Source organism: Notechis scutatus, chromosome 3 (assembly GCF_049901735.1).
Source record: "Notechis scutatus isolate UNSWTSFEM ecotype Mainland chromosome 3, rNotScu1.2, whole genome shotgun sequence".
NCBI classification, from domain to species: domain Eukaryota; kingdom Metazoa; phylum Chordata; class Lepidosauria; order Squamata; family Elapidae; genus Notechis; species Notechis scutatus.
In genome coordinates, this window is record NC_142011.1 from 174,201,924 (window position 1) to 174,219,517 (window position 17,594).

General features: G+C 38.4%; 1 protein-coding gene and 1 non-coding gene across 3 annotated transcripts in view; both read right to left on the bottom strand.

Moving 5' to 3' along the window:
- Positions 1 to 858: 858 nt before the first annotated feature.
- The window catches only part of ARFGEF1 (ARF guanine nucleotide exchange factor 1), a 76,937-nt gene continuing 60,201 nt past the window's right edge, over positions 859 to 17,594 (bottom strand). For both annotated transcript variants that reach the window (XM_026691866.2, XM_026691858.2), the window contains exons 31-39: positions 16,090 to 16,225; positions 15,866 to 16,004; positions 15,126 to 15,198; positions 14,256 to 14,385; positions 6,791 to 6,930; positions 5,449 to 5,617; positions 3,289 to 3,427; positions 2,622 to 2,739; positions 859 to 2,299 (exon numbers count right to left, since the gene is read on the bottom strand). In XM_026691866.2, coding sequence (XP_026547651.1) covers positions 2,135 to 2,299; positions 2,622 to 2,739; positions 3,289 to 3,427; positions 5,449 to 5,617; positions 6,791 to 6,930; positions 14,256 to 14,385; positions 15,126 to 15,198; positions 15,866 to 16,004; positions 16,090 to 16,225 — 1,209 coding nt within the window. In that variant the 3' untranslated portion in view covers positions 859 to 2,134. The remainder of the gene's footprint in view (positions 2,300 to 2,621; positions 2,740 to 3,288; positions 3,428 to 5,448; positions 5,618 to 6,790; positions 6,931 to 14,255; positions 14,386 to 15,125; positions 15,199 to 15,865; positions 16,005 to 16,089; positions 16,226 to 17,594) is intronic.
- Positions 11,258 to 11,363, bottom strand: LOC113430960 (U6 spliceosomal RNA). Its single transcript, XR_003373249.2, has one exon. It is a non-coding gene; the product is annotated as a U6 spliceosomal RNA (small nuclear RNA).

Here is a 17,594-nt window from a genome sequence, read left to right on the forward strand (position 1 = left end):
AAAAGAATCAGTTTCCCAACTATAAAATCTGGACGGCTGGATGGGTAGAAAAAGATACCTTGAAGAATTTTCTGATCACCTAAATATAATTTTTTCCTTACCCTTCACCTGGTTGTAGTTCTCCTTTACTGAATATTTAATTGTAACAAAAAACAATTGCTTTTAGGTAACATACAGGCGAACAGAAAAGCTATAATAGCAAAATAAAGTAATTTGTAATGTCAGTCATTGGCAACGTCATTGGCTACTAACCCTTTCCATCCAAATAGGGATTATTGAGTTTTATATTTGGGACCCAAAAAGTACTTAATACTTCAGAGCTGAAGAAGCTTCTTGGATGAAAAGCAAAACGTCTTCAAAGAAAAACCAGAAAGTTGCCCTTTGAAAAAGCACTTTTGGTACTTCATTGTTAAGTTTAGCTCCATTTCTCAATTGCCTAGAGCAAAAGAAAGATATACTACACTGGTTTCCCCAAGGGAATAGTATTTTCTCAGAATAGGGTTACTCTTCTGCCTCATTTAAAATCCTTGATTTTTGCAGCTACTCTATAGCTATAAGGTAGTAAAGATCCAGCAGTCTTGTTCTCATCACAGGTTGGGAAGCTGTTGTTTGCCTTTTCTGCTCTGAATAACAAACAGATAAGCCACTTATTGTATGATGAAGCTACTAGCAGTAACCTGACAGTTACAGTATCAGCCCTTGTTTTTTGTCTAGCTATTGGAGAGACTTTTGCTTGGGGCCAGCCTTCAGTTCTGCATTCTGTACGTGAGACAGAATACTGTCCTATATCTTCATGTAGCTACAGCTTTTCCAAAATAGGAAGATTTGAACTGAAAAATAGAAGGAATGATACTTGAATTAAGTTAAATTCTTTAATCACTTGCAAACATGATGAAGGCAGTTTGCTTCAGCACTGTTAACCATCATTGTTAAACTTTTAAGTTTCTTGAAACATTAAAACAAGTAGTTTTACATTGCATTGGTTTTCATTGCACCGATGAAAGAATTCAAAAACTTTATTGACTTATAACCTGATTAGAATATGCCAGATGAGAACCAATATTGTACAGAAAGTTGTACAGAATTTACATAGAAAACTTTACAGAGCTGTACCATATACATTTTTCCATCTGAAAAATTTTTCTACATCCACTGTAAGACAGAATGCTTGACAATCTTTTCTTTAACCATCAGAGCACAATTCACAGTATGAATACATTTCCAATAAATTTAAAACCGTCCCTAAACCATGCCAAATTTGTTACTTGAATATATTTAACATTACATTCTGTACACAGAGTGAAATCTACATCAAACAACCCCCCCAAAAAAGGTGACATAAGATAAAACCTAGACTCATTTGCAGTGATTCAAGTTCCAGCCCAGAAAGATCGTTGCAATGGCTTATTATATTTAAAAGCCCTATCACAAGTATATTACAAACAGTTAAGCCAGTTGTGACTTTTTCAATCTCTGCCCTTCACTAAAGTTAGGACACAGACCAAATCAATCACAACATAAACTCAGACTAGTGCATTTGGTAAACAAATGTATGGGTTTCTATGAAATCATAAAAGAATGCAGGAAGAACTATATAGTGTTTGTAATTTATATTACAGACCTGCACTGTTTTTTCACTGAAGAATTATTACCTATATCTCAGCTTGAGTTTGCAGATTTTTTTTCAGAATAAGAATTCCATAAAGTTGCTAGATCTCTTCACTAGTGTTTTCCTGTGCTCTGAGTACAAACCATTCTTTCAAATACAATTCTCCTGAGTTGTACTCTATGGAAGTTCAAACTTTTAAAGTGTTAGTTTTTTGGGTACATATCTTTAAGTTCACAGCCATCATAAACATACATATGCCCACACATACACATATGTATGCATGTCTGAATAACAGGACATCACAGTCCAAGCTGACAATAAGACTGTTTAAAACTGGCTCGATGCTCAGCATAAGCCAGGAAAGGGAAAAAGAAAAATCTACTGGAGAATTAAAAGTTTTGCAAGCCTAAGTTACAGCTTTACTCTATACTGTGAACCCGTAGATGCACACACTGCCATACAGAGACCCTCATTATGAACATCCAGTGCAAGTTGATTTGGTTCTTAGTTTCCTTAGTTATACTTCTACTGTTTGGCTGTATCTTCCTCTTGATCAGCTGGCTGAGATATTTGGAAAACAACTCCAATTCGTAGAAAAAATCTTCTCAAAACAGCCCGGAGCTCAGGAATCAGATCAAATTGCATTATTTCACACAAAAGAGGATAGTAGAAAGATGCATGAGCTTTGAACTAAGGGAAAAAAGAATTCTATTAGACATTAAGTTTTTGAACAAGTAAATGCACTAATTTAAACATTACAATAAAAATTAGCAGATTCCCCATCCCATTTTCTAAAGAAACAAGTGTGCATGGTCTTATGGGCACAGAAGTACTGGCACCAAGAGAGGAAAAAAAGGCAAATGGCAACATGACATGAATGGATTGGAATGTTTGTATTCCTCAACAGTGGAAGGGAATCTATCCTAAAACTGGTTTATGACAATTATGATCTGTTGTTCATGAGGGGAAAAAAACTGGGCTCAATCCCTAAACACTGAAAAGTCTGACTTACCCGATCATCACTTATTTTCAGAACCTTTGTTAAGAATAAAAGTAACAGGCTAGTCCAAGCTTCCCGGTGACTCTCTGAGGTCAAAGTGAGGAAGTAGCTGAGACCTTCCTTGCAGACACTGCAAGCAATATGCCAACATAAAACCAAAGCTTAATTGTTTATTTTCGATACAGAACCTTTATCAGAAAAACTGTATATTCAGAAAGATAATTCAATAATCCCATCCTACACCAACACATCAGGGGATGTCAGTAAGACCAAGCATACTTAAAAGTTAGACAAAACACTTTAGCATATTGTAAAGCTGATTATTGAATGGATGGTCTCATCTCAAATAAAGATGCTTACAGCTGGCAGTCAATTTTTCAGATATTGGTAAGTAGTAAAAGGAGAAGGAAGGAGTGAGATCATATGTCTGTTTATTGAACCACTGAACAGCAATAATAGAAAATATTCCCAATAAGCAAAAAGTTAGATCTAGAGAAATGCTGATAGATGATGATTTGCTGGCTCTTTACTGTCTTCTCAAGAATCTTCTTTTGAAGAACTTTGCAAAATGGAATGATCTGTGTCATGAAGATAATTGCTGAAAATTAACCAATTCAGTATGTCTTTAAATTTTTAAATTCTACTATGCAGCCAGATAAAAGCTGTGAACAAGCCTTACTTTAGTAATCGTTGTTGCACTTCTTCCCAGGCATCTTTTCGACTTTCATCCATGTACATGCGGAAGAGTATACGTAACCCACAGGCAAGACTGCTAGTCTCCTGTTTTAAAAGATTGGGCTTTGATTTCCCTTTGAAACCTGCCAAAACAATATCTGTTGTTTATATTTTATTGACTATCTCAAAATCAGCACGAGTTAAAAAAAAGAAACAGACAAAAATGGCTATTGCATAGGTTATTCATAGCATCCAGATTCCCTAATCAAGATGCTTCTAAAATTCTACAAGAGTAGGAGTTGGATTTATATTAATATCATCTTTTTTAAAGCGAAATGTTATACTCCATATGGTGCAGCAGCTTTGCCCCATGCTGTTGTGCCAGGCCAGGGTGGTTGAGGCTTTCTGGGTCATGGTGGCTTTGCACCACACTGTAACTCAAGGGATTCTTACAGCCCCAGAGCTGCAGTGGACCAAGAAGCTCCTGAGCCACAGTATATTCTCTCTCATCTCTATCCATAAGCGCACCCTGTACTCTCCTTCTCTGGCCTCTGAGAACTCACTAAGTTCAGTTGAACAATGATGGTTAACTGCAGCATTCCCATCCCAACTCAGTGTAGCCAGTGTTAAGCCTACCACAGGGCCCCTTTATACCACCAGTGGCACCTCTGCACTCTTCATCTGGGACTCCCTCTGCTTCTCAGTTAGTGAATAGGACATCTTGAATTATGATAGCAACTGGGCCTGTAAGCATTGTTGTTGCTAAGTGATGCAGCCATGTGTTAAGCTACATCATTCAGCAGCAGAAATTCTTGTCTAATTGTAGTCATCAGCCAAGGACTACATTTTGGTATCCTCTCTCTTCATGGCATTTCTCTTAATGCCTGTAGTGTTCCTGTTCATCAATACATTTTGTAAATTAAAAAGAAAAACTATAATTCTGATAAAGCAAATCACTAGCATCCTACAAAACCTTTAGATATAAGAATATCTCTGGGCTACATATTACATAGAAGTATTGTTAACTATACAAAGTTGTAGCCTACTATCTTATTTGAACAAATCCCTGGCTGCCCAGGAAAAAAAAAAGACAAAAGTGAGGTGAGGGTAGCAGGAAGCATTTTGAGGTTTCACATGGATTAGAAGGAAACCCTGCCATTTGTTAAATAGAAGTTTTGTGATTTGTTATATAAATGGGTGCAACTATGTTGTGAATGAACAGACTCCTCCTACTCCATTGCTTGCATTTTGAGGCTATGGAATCTCAACATTCCATTTATGCACATGTGATCAAAAATACAAAAATAGTGACAAAGCACAACATTCAGTATTTATATATCATTTTTGTTGTTACAAATTATGATTACCCATCTGAAAATATTTAATTCTTTAAAGAATTATTGAATTATTGAATCATAGTCATTGAAGAAATGATGAGTGAATAACAAAGGCAAATCCAGAATTCATATTCCTCTAAAATTTCAGAATTAAAAAAAATGAGTTACAGATATTAAGACATGATTTAATGTTTCTGTGATCAGTACAATTTGAAGCTAAAAGCATTGTTACATTTTTCATCTATAATTTTACTATGCCACATTAAAATAACTTACAGGTAGACCTCTATTTAAACAATTTGTTTAGCTACTGTTCAAAGTTCTGATGGCAGTAAATGAGGAGGATTTACCATCAGTCTTCTGAATTCTGGCCATCGCAATGTCCCTGGAGACATGTGATCGACAGTTGTGTCCTCAGTGCCCAGTTTATAATTACAATGTTGCAGCAAGCTATAGCCACATAATTACAATTTCCATACTGACTTCCCACAAGCAAAGACAATGCCAACTAGAAGTCATTCCGGCCACTTTTCCTGCCACTTTTTCACTTTGTACCTTCTGCCTGCACCTGCCTGCAGCAACTCATGCAGCCAAACTTGAACTCTTATCTCTTCCCGTATAACAAATTGCATAGTTCTGGGGTAATAATGGCAATTGTGACTATGGGATTGCTGTTGTTAAGCAATGTGGTTAAGTTAGGTTGCACTTTACAACAACACTGCTTAGTGATGGAAAATCAAGTCCTATCATCGTAATCTGAGGAGTACCTGAACAGTATTTTTGCATAATGTTCATCATTTAAAGGCCTTACAATTGACAAGACTTACCTGCTTTCCAAAGTGCAGTTCTTTGCTCGTTATTTGAGTTGAAAGCTTTAGCAAATTTATGAGATTCTAATAAACAATCCAGCAGTTTGAAAAGCTGCTGTGATGTTAAAAAACAATACATTCCTTGATCTTGTGTGTCCACATGAACATTAAAGTCTACTGCATCCCTCTGGAAGGAAGGAAGGAAGGAAGGAAGGAAGGAAGGAAGGAAGGAAGGAAGGAAGGAAGGAAGGAAGGAAGGAAGGAAGGAAGGAAATATTAAGTTTTATTAGTTAGCTTTTTGGGTGTCACAATGAATCTCACTGTGACTCTCAACAGTTTTCAGCTGTTGAGAACAAACTGATTTCATTAAAATATCATAATAAATAAATTTCAAATATTAAATATGAATTTATGAGCTAGTTATATTAGGACATAATTTGATGCAAAATACACAGTGCAAATAATGTGAAAAGATGCAATTGACCTTACTTAGTTGCTTAGCCTTCAGAGTAAATCAGATACAAGAAATGTTCCTTATTTTGAGGTGATATCTGCATGTAGATTTTGCCCACTGTATCTGAAGTCTGCTAAATAGGGAATCTGTTCAACTGACATTTCACTCTAAGTAAATTTACAACTTATGTAGTAAAATATATTTACATTATACAAGTCTGCTCTATATGAATTCTAAACTATATTATTACTTAATGATTACCCATATTCAAAGGACAAGAAAACAGCTTCCTTCAGGAGCAGCCGCTATCCATGAGCAGTTGCTTCTTATGTAGCCACAGTGATGGTGATGAGGCAAATCATATGCTTTTTCCCTAAAAATATGTACCACTGTCTCCAAAATTATTTAAAAGAAAGACACATGGAAACCCTTACAAGTAATAAATAAAGAACTCTGCATCAGATGTGAAGCTTGTTTGTATCTAAAAGTTATTATCTATGTAACTGTTTGACTAAGCAGGATGCACTCAAATGGTTTACAGAAGAAACAAGAAACTAAATCTCACTTTTAATATTTAAATTAAGAAGAAAATAAGAAGTGTTCTAAGGATCTTCAAGGGTCAAGAAAGCAAACAGCAAAACATACTTTGTGATAACACAATGTAAACCAAATCTGACACACTTGCATCTAAACCTTGGCACTCAATTACAAAAGACCAGGGTTGATGTTATGATGCAGGTCCAATTTTTCCATTATCATAGTTTATTCTGGATGCTTATTGAAATGTTTGGAAATCCAGGAATTTTCCTCCAGAAATTACAAAATTTATGAAAGAGAGCATTTGGCTCAAGACTGGAAGAAGAAAACACTTATATGAATATATGCACACCAGTAGACGCTCCTTACCTGTGCTGCAGCTAGATTCTCTGCATCTTCTTTTTTGCTGGTTGCTGGGAAAAAGACAATGTTGTCTATTGTTTGAATAAGTTCCAGTTGTACCACACATTTGATTAACAGCGCACCAAACAGTTTCTGATCTGGAAATTCTTTTAAAACAAGAAAAAAGTAAAATAAATTTGGTAACTGAAACAATCATGCAAACTACTAACCATCTATGTGTGTTAGAAACTTTCTACTGTCTGCCAAATTATTTGCATTGAATATATACTAATACAATTGCCAAATATATTACCCTAAATTACATATATAAAATATCTACAGTGTTGAATACAAAATCCCAGGAGCCCTAGCCAAAATGATAATGAAAGATTACTGAAATGCATTCCAATAATTTCTGAAGACTTAAATATTGTCCATCTGTAACTTTAACATAAATATGATAGAAATGCATTGTTTAATTAAACATCAAAGTTGTACAAACAAATCGAATTGTGTTAAATTTCAGCTGCAAATTTAAATTCAAAAATAGATTAATGCTAAAATATCTAGAATAAAATTTAAAAGTATGTCATCTAAAGGTGTAACATTCTTTTGGAGAATGAGAGCATATTGTAATTTTAAATAAGCATGGCCGAGACAAAAGGTGCTGAGAGAAGTTTGGAATATTTACTGTAGGTCACTTCCGTACCATAGTTTCTACTCTCCAGCACATAACTGTCTTCTGCCAACCTCAAAATGTTGAAAATAACACCATGGCGGCTTTTATGATGAAATATGGGAGTGTAGGGTGGTAAGAGTTCCTACCCAAAGGAGAACAAATGGTTTAAATTTCTGCAGAATTGCAGTGACTCTAGAAAAAAGAAATATAACAGTTTTGCCGTGATTTTAGTTATCCCCAGTTCACCCAGCAATAAATCAACTCAACTTTCTAGATATAGTTATCATTGTAAAACTGAATGGTTTCAGAGCCATTCCAAATTCATATGAAAGTGTGCTGTATTACTTTTAGCACTGTTGTTATATAAGCTTTTTTCAAAAACTTTTAAAACAATATAAAAATGTACAAAAGATTGAAAACAATAACCCACTGAAAAGAACTTAGAAGGGAGGAAATTTTTATTTTTATATTTTTTCTAAAAAACCTGACAGCGGGAAGCAATCATAAACACCAGGAAGGACTGTACACCCAGAATTAGAAGGGGCATTGGTACTTACCTGACACGCCCTTTCTCTGTGAGCTGTGAAGAGCATCCATTGTTTGGGGATGATGCTTCTGTCGCTCGTTTGATAGGCTGGGCTTTAATTGAGAGGACGTTCCTCCTCCTCCACGGGACTCCTCCCTAGCGTCCCCAGTTTTGGCGAAGTCGAAGTGATGAAATATTTCTTCTTCTTCACCCTTTCTAATACTTGGCTGGAATAGCATCCCACCAGACGAATAAGGGTGGGGATGGATGCTCTTCACAGCTCACAGAGAAAGGGCGTGTCAGGTAAGCACCAACGCCCCTTCTCCAGATGAGCTGTTCAGAGCATCCATTGTTTGGGACATATCAAAGCTTGGCGTGTCCTATGGGAGGGTTTCTGTCTGGTTCGGATTCCCCTTTTTCTTGGTCCCTATGGACCCTTTGTAACACTCTCCTGTCAAAGGCAGCCTCTGTAGAGGCAAAGACATCATTCTAATAGTTTCTAAATAAAAGGCGATGGTGAGGCCCATGTTGTCACCTTCTAAATTTTCTCTATTGGCGCTTGTGGCCCATGTTGTCAACATCGCAGCGCTCCAGGTCGAATGAACAGTGATACCCCTAGGTACAGGAAGAGATTGTGTCTCATAGGACTTGGGAATTGTGCTCTCAGCCACTTACTGGTCATTGAGGAAGAGGTCTTGCACCCAATGGTGAGTGGTTGAAAGAAACAAAGAGAACCTTTGTTTCCTAACACACATCGTGCAGTTGAAATATATGCAGAAAGCTCGCCTTACATCTAGATTGTGGCATTGTCATGCCAGATTTTATGTCGGTTTCAGACAAATGTACGGGAGTATCAGTTCCTATGGTCTGTGGAAACCCAAATTTATCTATGGGTGAAAGATGGATCTGGACTAAGGACCATTTTGTCTGTGTGAAAAATACAGAGCTCCTGTCTAACTGACAAGGCTACTAGAGCCAAGATGTAACTGGCCAATGTAATGGCAACCAAGAGAACCACCTTGTATGTTAGGAATGGAGACGCATGGTCTACAGGGGCTCAAAGGGAGGTTTTATTTATTTTTGAGTGCGGTAAGGACCCTGTTGAGGTCCCACGTGTGATATCAATGCACCGCAGGAGGCCGTAAGATTGTAGCCCCGTGCAAAAAACTTGCATATGCGTGGGTGATGAGAGATGGACTGCAAGTCTCTCCTAGTGATGACCGATGCTAAGGCCTCCCTTTTGCCTGTTTATATGAACAAGATAATAATGAAATGTCATATAAATAACACTGCCGTCTAACAGGTGTGCCCGAGATGGACAGCCAGAGCCATCAGAACCTTCGTAAGAACCTTGGGCAGATGACAACCCAAAGGACAGTGCAATGTATTCAAAACGTTGAGTATTATAACAAAAACTAAGAGGTTTGCTATGTGAGGATCTAATTGGAATGTGGGGATGGGCCTCCATTAAGTCAATGGAAGGTAGATAATTGCCCCTTCTGAAGGTCAGAAGTATGGAGTTCAGTATACTCATCTTAAGCCTCCTATGAACTATGGATCGATTAAGTCATTTTAAAACTAAAATTGCCCCTGCTGATCTGGTGCCACAGGTTGGTTGCCTGGATCTCCAATAAATGAACAATAGCTGCCTCCATCATGCTCCCTTTAACAGGATCCCCAGAGAGAAGGCAAGTAATACAAAGGTTCAGGGGAGAGGATGGAAATTCTATAGCCAGGCCTAATCTTCTGATATCTCTAACCCAGGAAACAGAGGTGGAGACATCCCATCTGTCTGTGAAAGGCTTGAGCCTTCCACCAATAGGGGCACAGTTGTGAGGCCTATGGAGACCTCTATTTCATGTTCCTCAAGAGATTCTTTTGCTCTGCCCTCCCCTTCAGTATCTATCTCCAGATCGGAAACTATCTGACTGTTGGTGATTCATGCGTCCAGACGGTCTCTGGAGTCTGGAGAGAAAATGTCCCTGGTAGAGGGAACGAAGGAACCCTTCAAAAAGCTGGGAAGGACTATTTTGGGGTCTATGAAAAGAGAGGAACTTATTTTCTGCTTCTAGTCTCTATCAGAGATAGGTCAGGGGCACCACCAACCAAATTATCTCCCTATATTGGGGAGGAAGCAAGCTTCCATTAGTTGTGTGATATCTGCTTGCCAATGTCTGAGCCATAGCAATAGGCGAGGAATAACCTGAGATGCCCTGGCTTGAGCAGATAATTTAATAGAGTTTTGCGGCATCCTTGTGTGCCCTGATATTGGAATTTGAGATAATCTCCCGCAGATGGCGGAGCTACCTGAGAGACGATCTAGTAAAAAAAAAAGGGGATGCGTCCGACTCTGCTCTTATGGCCCCCACATCAGATCGACATGCCCTACATGGAGACAACTCAACCCTGCATATCCTTTAACTTGAGATCCTCTTCTGCTTCCGTTGGAATTGCAGAGGAGGAGGATAATTGCCATTATTGTTTTATCTACTATTGTGGTGATGAGAAATTTAGCAGAATCAGAAAACCAAATAAAAATTTTTCTATCATATCCTGTAAGAGGGGTATACGCCACTGAAGAGACCCCTTGTTTCTGGATGAGGTCCAAGAACCTCTGTGGGACAGTTATGACTTCCTCTTACATTATTGGTTGGGAGAAGACTAAATCGTCTGGCCCCCCTTACAGTAATGATTGTTGGGCCAAGGGGAATGGAATATCAAGGCAGGCAGTAGTTGTTTTTTTTTTTTTTTGAAACAACAGAGACTTGGGGAAAAAAAGTCTGAGGGCAAAACAGACCTGGTCTGGTGGTCTGGCTTAATGCCTTCAATGTCTGACATCCCCCCCCCCTTTTTAAGGGGATCCGCCTCTGACAGATTTTGGTCACTGTCGTGAGTAGACCCTTCCTCAACCTGTTTATCTGGTCTCTAGTTCTTCCTCCTCCTCTGCATCATGTGAATGTGTAACTGGATTATATAATACTTCCCTGGAGGAGGTACCTGCTGGTAATGAAGGTCTGTTCTGCATAGTAACTAAATCGAGTGAGAATCGAGGTCAGATTGTGGAGGCTGCCTAGCCATCAACTTCTACTGTACCCTGGCTGCAATGCCTCTTCAGGTTGCCATGTCCCTCCAGGCCTTCAATTTGTCAGGGATATCCTCTGAAAGGAGGATTTCTGGTGTGGTCCCACAACTGTCTGTCAGGCAAGTAGCGCTGCTGAAGGCCTGGGTTGAACCGGTCGCTCTGAGGCTCTCCTGGATGGTGTTGAGAGATCCAGGGATGGAGGCAAGGTGAAATATGGAACACTTCACAAATTGCGTGTCATCCTTGCGCAGGGGCCATGCTAATCTTCTCTGTATCATTCCAATTTTAGTATATGTGCTGCTGAAGCGAGCACTCTGGAACTGGGACCAGCATGGCTGGGGAAGAGGACTGAGACTTCTGTTCAACCTCCCTCATGCATTTTTTAAATTTTTTTTTTAAGATATGCTCATCTAACGCATTTTGGTGTCTCTTGGCATCCTTTGTTGCCTTAGAGGTCTCTCTAGGACATTTTGACCTACTTTGAGTTGGTTTATTGTCCTCTGGGGGTATTTTTGGTTGCCCTTGAAGATTCTGACCTAAAGCCCAGAAGGTGAGATATCTATATCTATATGTGTATGAGATATTAATGGACTGTTGACTGGTTCAGAGGACTGATGTAAACAGAGGCAGGGAATCCTCTTGATATTTGCTCCCCCCCGCTTTTTTGGTAAATTCAATTTGTTATTATGTTATTATTCATAATAATATTGATATCATTAATATTGTTATTATTGATAATATTTTTGTTATATCTGTGCACAGCTACTAACATAAATTGTTGTGCTGTTACCAAACTCATAATTAGATGACTGAATATGGAATCAAATTGTGAGGCCAAATAGAGAACACCTTTCAGGACCTGTATTGCAACTGGGTGATCCTGCAGTCACTGGCCCTCAACAGCTTCCTGCCCAGACAGACACAGGCCTTGGTGCTCGCTGTTACTGTGCTGCTAGAATTCTGTGAGGGCTGCCAACTGAAAAAGGAAGCCCAATAGTCAACCTCAGAAAAAGATCCATAATTGGCATAAATGTCCCCTGGACCCTCACGGAGATCCTTGTGAGGGGAAGTGGCCTCTCAACAGATAATGCCATGGAATTCTTATAAACAAAATGATGCCGGCGTTGTTTTAGTCATCAAGATGTAGCATCAACCATCACCTCTTATTGTGAGCCGATGCGAATCTAACTAGAATTTGAGAATTTTAGCAGGAGAACTCTGAGTCCTCTGGCTCCACCCGATCAATAGCCCTTGCTTCTTCTATATACCTTGTGGGAGTATATCTGAAACTACAGAATCTCCTGTGGAGAGATACCTGAGGGTAAGGATGCTCTGTCCTGCTTAGTGACCAGAGTTATAGGGAATTCCAATCAGAAGGAGCGCTCTGTTGTTGGCCAGAGCAGTATGCTGCACCCCCGCAGAGATACATTGGCGTATTGCTAATTCCATCTACAGTCTCATCTTTGTGGGGATCTTTTCCGGTAAGTCATCATCTTGACAGAATCTGGCCGCTGTTGGAGCAATGTGGCCACAGAGTCACTTCGAGTCGCTTGTACTGATCTAGATGGGCTACCTGATCTTGTGCAGCTGCGCTGCATCTGGATTACACAGACAGATCCAGGGGTGGTTGCAGAGGGGGACTGGAGCCGAAGTAGGCCTGGAGGAGATGAGGTTTAAGAATTTTCTTCATCCTCCCACATGAACTTCTTCATGTGCTTTTCTAGTACCATATGGCGCTTGTTAGCGTCTTTTTCTGCTGCTTAGGAGGTACACTTAGAATGCTTCAATTTGTTTTGAGAATTTGACATGGCTCTTGGGCTACTGCCGCTTGCCATTGTGACCGCTTATTAAATTTAACTGTTAATGAGGCTGAAATGTTGGGCGGTTGGCACGCCCAGGGGCCTGAACCAGCAATAGCCAGGGAACCCTAAAACAATGCTCCCCAGTTTTGTATAATGTTATGTAAGAATATTGAATTCTTATTCTTGTTCCTATTATTATTATTATTATTATCATTATTATTATTTTGTTATTAATATTATTATTTCTGAATTAGCCAAATTTGGAACACCTCATAGGCCTAGAAAGGAGGAATTGTTGAAATAAGATGTAGGCCTGCGACAGCTTCCTGCACAGGCGGACACGGGCCTTGGTGCTCGCTGGTGTTTAATTCTGTGAGGGCATAAGCCAACAGTTTCCTCCTTAATGAATAAGGGTCCAAAATAGAATAATTATATCTATCTATCTATCTATCTATCTATCTATCTATCTATCTATCTATCTATCTATCTATCTCCCTCCCTCCCTCCCTCCCTATCTACATACACACACACACACACGTGTATTAGGGTGATTTCCCTCAGGTTCCAGGAAGGAGACTCCTGCTTGGGGAAAGAAAAGCCTCTCACAGTTCCAGAAATAAAATGCGTATCACTACTGCATGGTTAGTGAGTCTACAATGGCGCCAGCCGTTATCTCTTTAGGCACGTAATGAGTTAAATCGGCTCAGCAACACTTCCCAGGGGAGAGAAAAAAGCCTTGGACCCTTTTAAAATGGAGCCTCTCCCGTCGGGCGCAGGCAGCGATGATCGTAGTGGCTTGGCTTGAAAAGATCGTAATGTGAGTTGTTAGCCATGCGGCTGAGGCGTTATCACCTCCGATTGTCCTGGGGGCAAGAGATCATTATCTGAAGCTCCCTTGGCTCGAGTTATATATCATAGGGAGCTGTTTGACTCATTGAAACTAAAAGCCTTAAAGGAGTTGTTTAAAGTTTAAAAGCAAACCTTTTTGTTGTCTCCTTTTGAAGCCTTTGCTATTCCGGCCAAGGGAAAGGAAATTAAGCTGCCTATATCCACGAAGGCTGAGCAAAAACTGGGGACGCTAGGGAGGAGTCCCGTGGAGGAGGAGGAGCGTCCTCTCAATTAAAGCCCAGCCTATCAAACAAGCGACAGAAGCATCATCCCCAAACAATGGATGCTCTGAACAGCTCATCTGGAGAAATGTAAACAGCATCACAGGTGAGAATCTCTTCCTAACTTCCAGGAATCTTAGCAATTCAAACACTTTTTGTAATATTCATTCTCAATGCTTATAGAATTTCAAGAGTTATTTCTAACACAAACAGCAACCTGTCAGGAGGAAAAACTCACAAACATAGAAACAAATGCAGATTATCAAATAACACTTTAAAAACATTTCTTCTTACTTGCTATAGGTTTGTTTTTGCTGACCTCCTCATTTGCAGGCAACCCTACAATAGGCTGAAACTGACGTCTATCTAACGATTTTGGTTGCACAGAATCATGGATATCTACAGATTTTTGTGATGTGGCATCCTGAAAATAAAAGACAAAAATTATCTCATATGGGTTTGGCAAACAAACTTAAACACAAGTGAACTTGCTTTGAAGTAGGATTTTTGGTTAATTTATCTGATAAGTACAGAACACTATGAAATATGTAATTGTATATTTAATTATAATATATGCTAAATACATTTATTTACCATTTACAAAGCAACAAGTACTAATGGAACAAATCCTTTTGGCCCTTCCTTTTGTACAGATTCCAACTCAGCTCTGGAAGATCGCAGTAGCCGGTCGGTAAATTTAAGGCACCGGTGGAATGTGTGAAATAGGGAAAAGAGAAAAGGGGAATTTTTTTCTGGAACTGAGAATTTTTACAATAATCTATAAATAAATAATAATAATAACCTTATTTTAATGAGCAAAAAGGATCTAAGTAAATAGGTTAATTGCAAGGAAGTTAAGCAATATAATTTCAGTTTTGATTTATTTACAATAACATGACATACTATAAGGGACTAACTTGTCTTCTAATCTGGTAAATGTATTTATTTATTAAATTGATATGACATCCCTTTCACGGTTCAAGAAATAGGTCATTTTCTTCTTCTTTTAGGTGTACATGAAATCTATGTCACATAGAACATACAATGCTACATCTTTCTATTCTACATGATGTGGTATCCCACCATATGATCTTTTCCAATATTATAAGGATGAAAAGGAGTATTCCAAAATATTTTCCCTGACATTTTTATTTTCAAACATACCAGCTGTTTCTCTCTTCCAGAAGATGGAGATGGAGGAGCAGTATCTTCTCCCACTGGTCGCCAAGTTAAAAGCCTTGAAAAGAGAAAGCAACTTTATTTAATTCTAAAACAGAAATATTTCAATGTTTTAAGATAAAAACAGTTTTAAATCTGAAATAGCGTTCTCACCAAAAATGAGCCCAAAACTTATATTAAAAAACCCCTACCTGGGTTATAAGTTAATATAGCATATTTTCTTATATTTTCACCACTTTTATTTAATTTACAGTTCCTTTTAGCAAAGGAGGAAAAAAGCATGATCATTAGATTTGGAAATGTTATCTTAACGCTCCTCAATTAGTAGAAGCTGTTTGGGAATGGAAGGTCTTAATTAGTTTATTAGGCAACAAGATTATACAAGGTCACCAGTCACATATCTGAACAAATTCAGTTCAGATGACTAAGAAAAAGCAGAAAAGAAGCCCAAACCATCTCACTCTAGTATTAAAAAATATCATAAGCAGATGAGAGATAGAGCTGCTCTGAGCATGAATTAGTTAAAGATCCGATAGGGATAAGAATTCCAAGATACTTATGTGTGACTAAATCCAATACAGAGACTATATAGATGTGTCATAAAACAAACACGTGCATGTTCATTATATCAAAACAAGCATAGCTAATGCATGTTCAATATTTCATACATATGAATTTGTTTGCAGACTTGCTCCCAAATATTTACAAAAAGAAAAATATCTTACGCATGGGGAATAGTGGTTTTGAAGATATCCAGCATACAGTTGCAAGTCTTATCCCAGATTTCAAGGGTAAACTTTTCCCCGTTCAGAATGACAACATTCTCTAAACAGTTTGTACCAGACCGTGCTAGTTGCTCATTGTCTGAAATGCAAACAAGGCATCAGCTTGTTCATATTATACAGAATAAATTGCAAGCATTGTCTGTAACAAATTGATGCAATCTTACCTTGCTGAACACACCAGTACAGCTGAGCAAATATATCATCCAAAAGAACATCACTAAGTACTTCTAAATACTGTGTGAATACATCACAAATTGCATAAAGTGCATGATTGCAAGTTGTTGTCATCCACTCCGCTTTCTAGAGAAAAAAGCAGAGAGACCTTCTTAATAATAATTGTATTAATTATACTGAACAGTAGCCAGGAGCATTCAAAGTCCTTCAGGAAACTTGGAGAATATTAAAAACAACAACAGCAATTATGTAAGAGAAGCCTAAACAGAGTGCTGAGAAGAGATTAGAAAAAACCAAATATGATTTTCATGTAATGTAACAGCAACATAAAGGAAATTATGAGAGCAAGGCAGCTTCTTTTTACATTTTAAGCCACTGATTTTAGATCACTAAAATGATGTGCTTCAGTCTCTGCATGTCTAGGCTGGGCTTAATTTGTGGAACGCTCCTCCTCCTCCACGGGATTCCTCCCCAGCGTTCCCCAATTTTTGCTCAGACTTGTGGTGGATAGGCAGTGCTTTTTGTTCTTCCTTGGCCGAAACAGGAGTATTACTCAGCAGGTTTGGATATAGTCCAGTTCGTTTTTTCAGGCTTTTAGCCTCCAAATCACTTTACGATCTCCCGACGTTAGCTCTCTCCATCTGGTCGTCGGAGATCATTTGCATTTTCGGGCAGCGCTGTTTCGCGCCCGAAGCGGGTTTTTCCCCCCAAAGAAATATAAAAATGTTTTTCACTTGCTCCTACGTTATTAAATTTTCTTTGAAAATGTGCTAATTATTTATATGAACATTTAATATCATTTGGGTTATTAGATATCAACTAAACTAAAGTGTGCAAAGCAATGAAGCACTCTGAACCCAAGGTGAAAACTGTATTCAACACCACCACAGCAACTTTGCTATTAAATTGGTAGACAAAGCGGAAAGTGTGAGCCATTTAGTATTTTCTACTACTACATATATTCAGGATATTTTTGGTTCAAAGAAAAAGATAAACAGTGTTAGGTATAACATTGATACCAAATATGGTTTGGGTGAATAAATATATAAAACTTAGATATCATGGTTTAAGTGCTTATCACTTTAAGCACAATGCAGCAGGCAATTAGCCGATTAAGGGTGCGGTTAGAAGTTACAATATAAGGAAGCATTAGAAGCTGGAAAGCTTACTGTGAGTTTACTGTAACTGTGTCTGACTGTAACTGTGTGTTGCTGCGACTAACTGTGTGCTGCTGCGACTAACTGAGATTACTGACTGTGAGTGCCTGTGACTGAACTGTTTTTGTTTGCTACTGTTTGCTGAATATCCAGCGTTTGTTTCTCTGGAGAGTGAAACCGGAGGAGGATAAGATATCTTTATCGGCTGATAAAGATATTGCAAGGACTCTTAACTTGGACTATACTAGTGAGTCTTACTGGATGGAAATACTGTGAATGACTTAATGGACTGAATGACAATGCTTAAACTCTAACTGGATTAAAAACTATTTAAACTA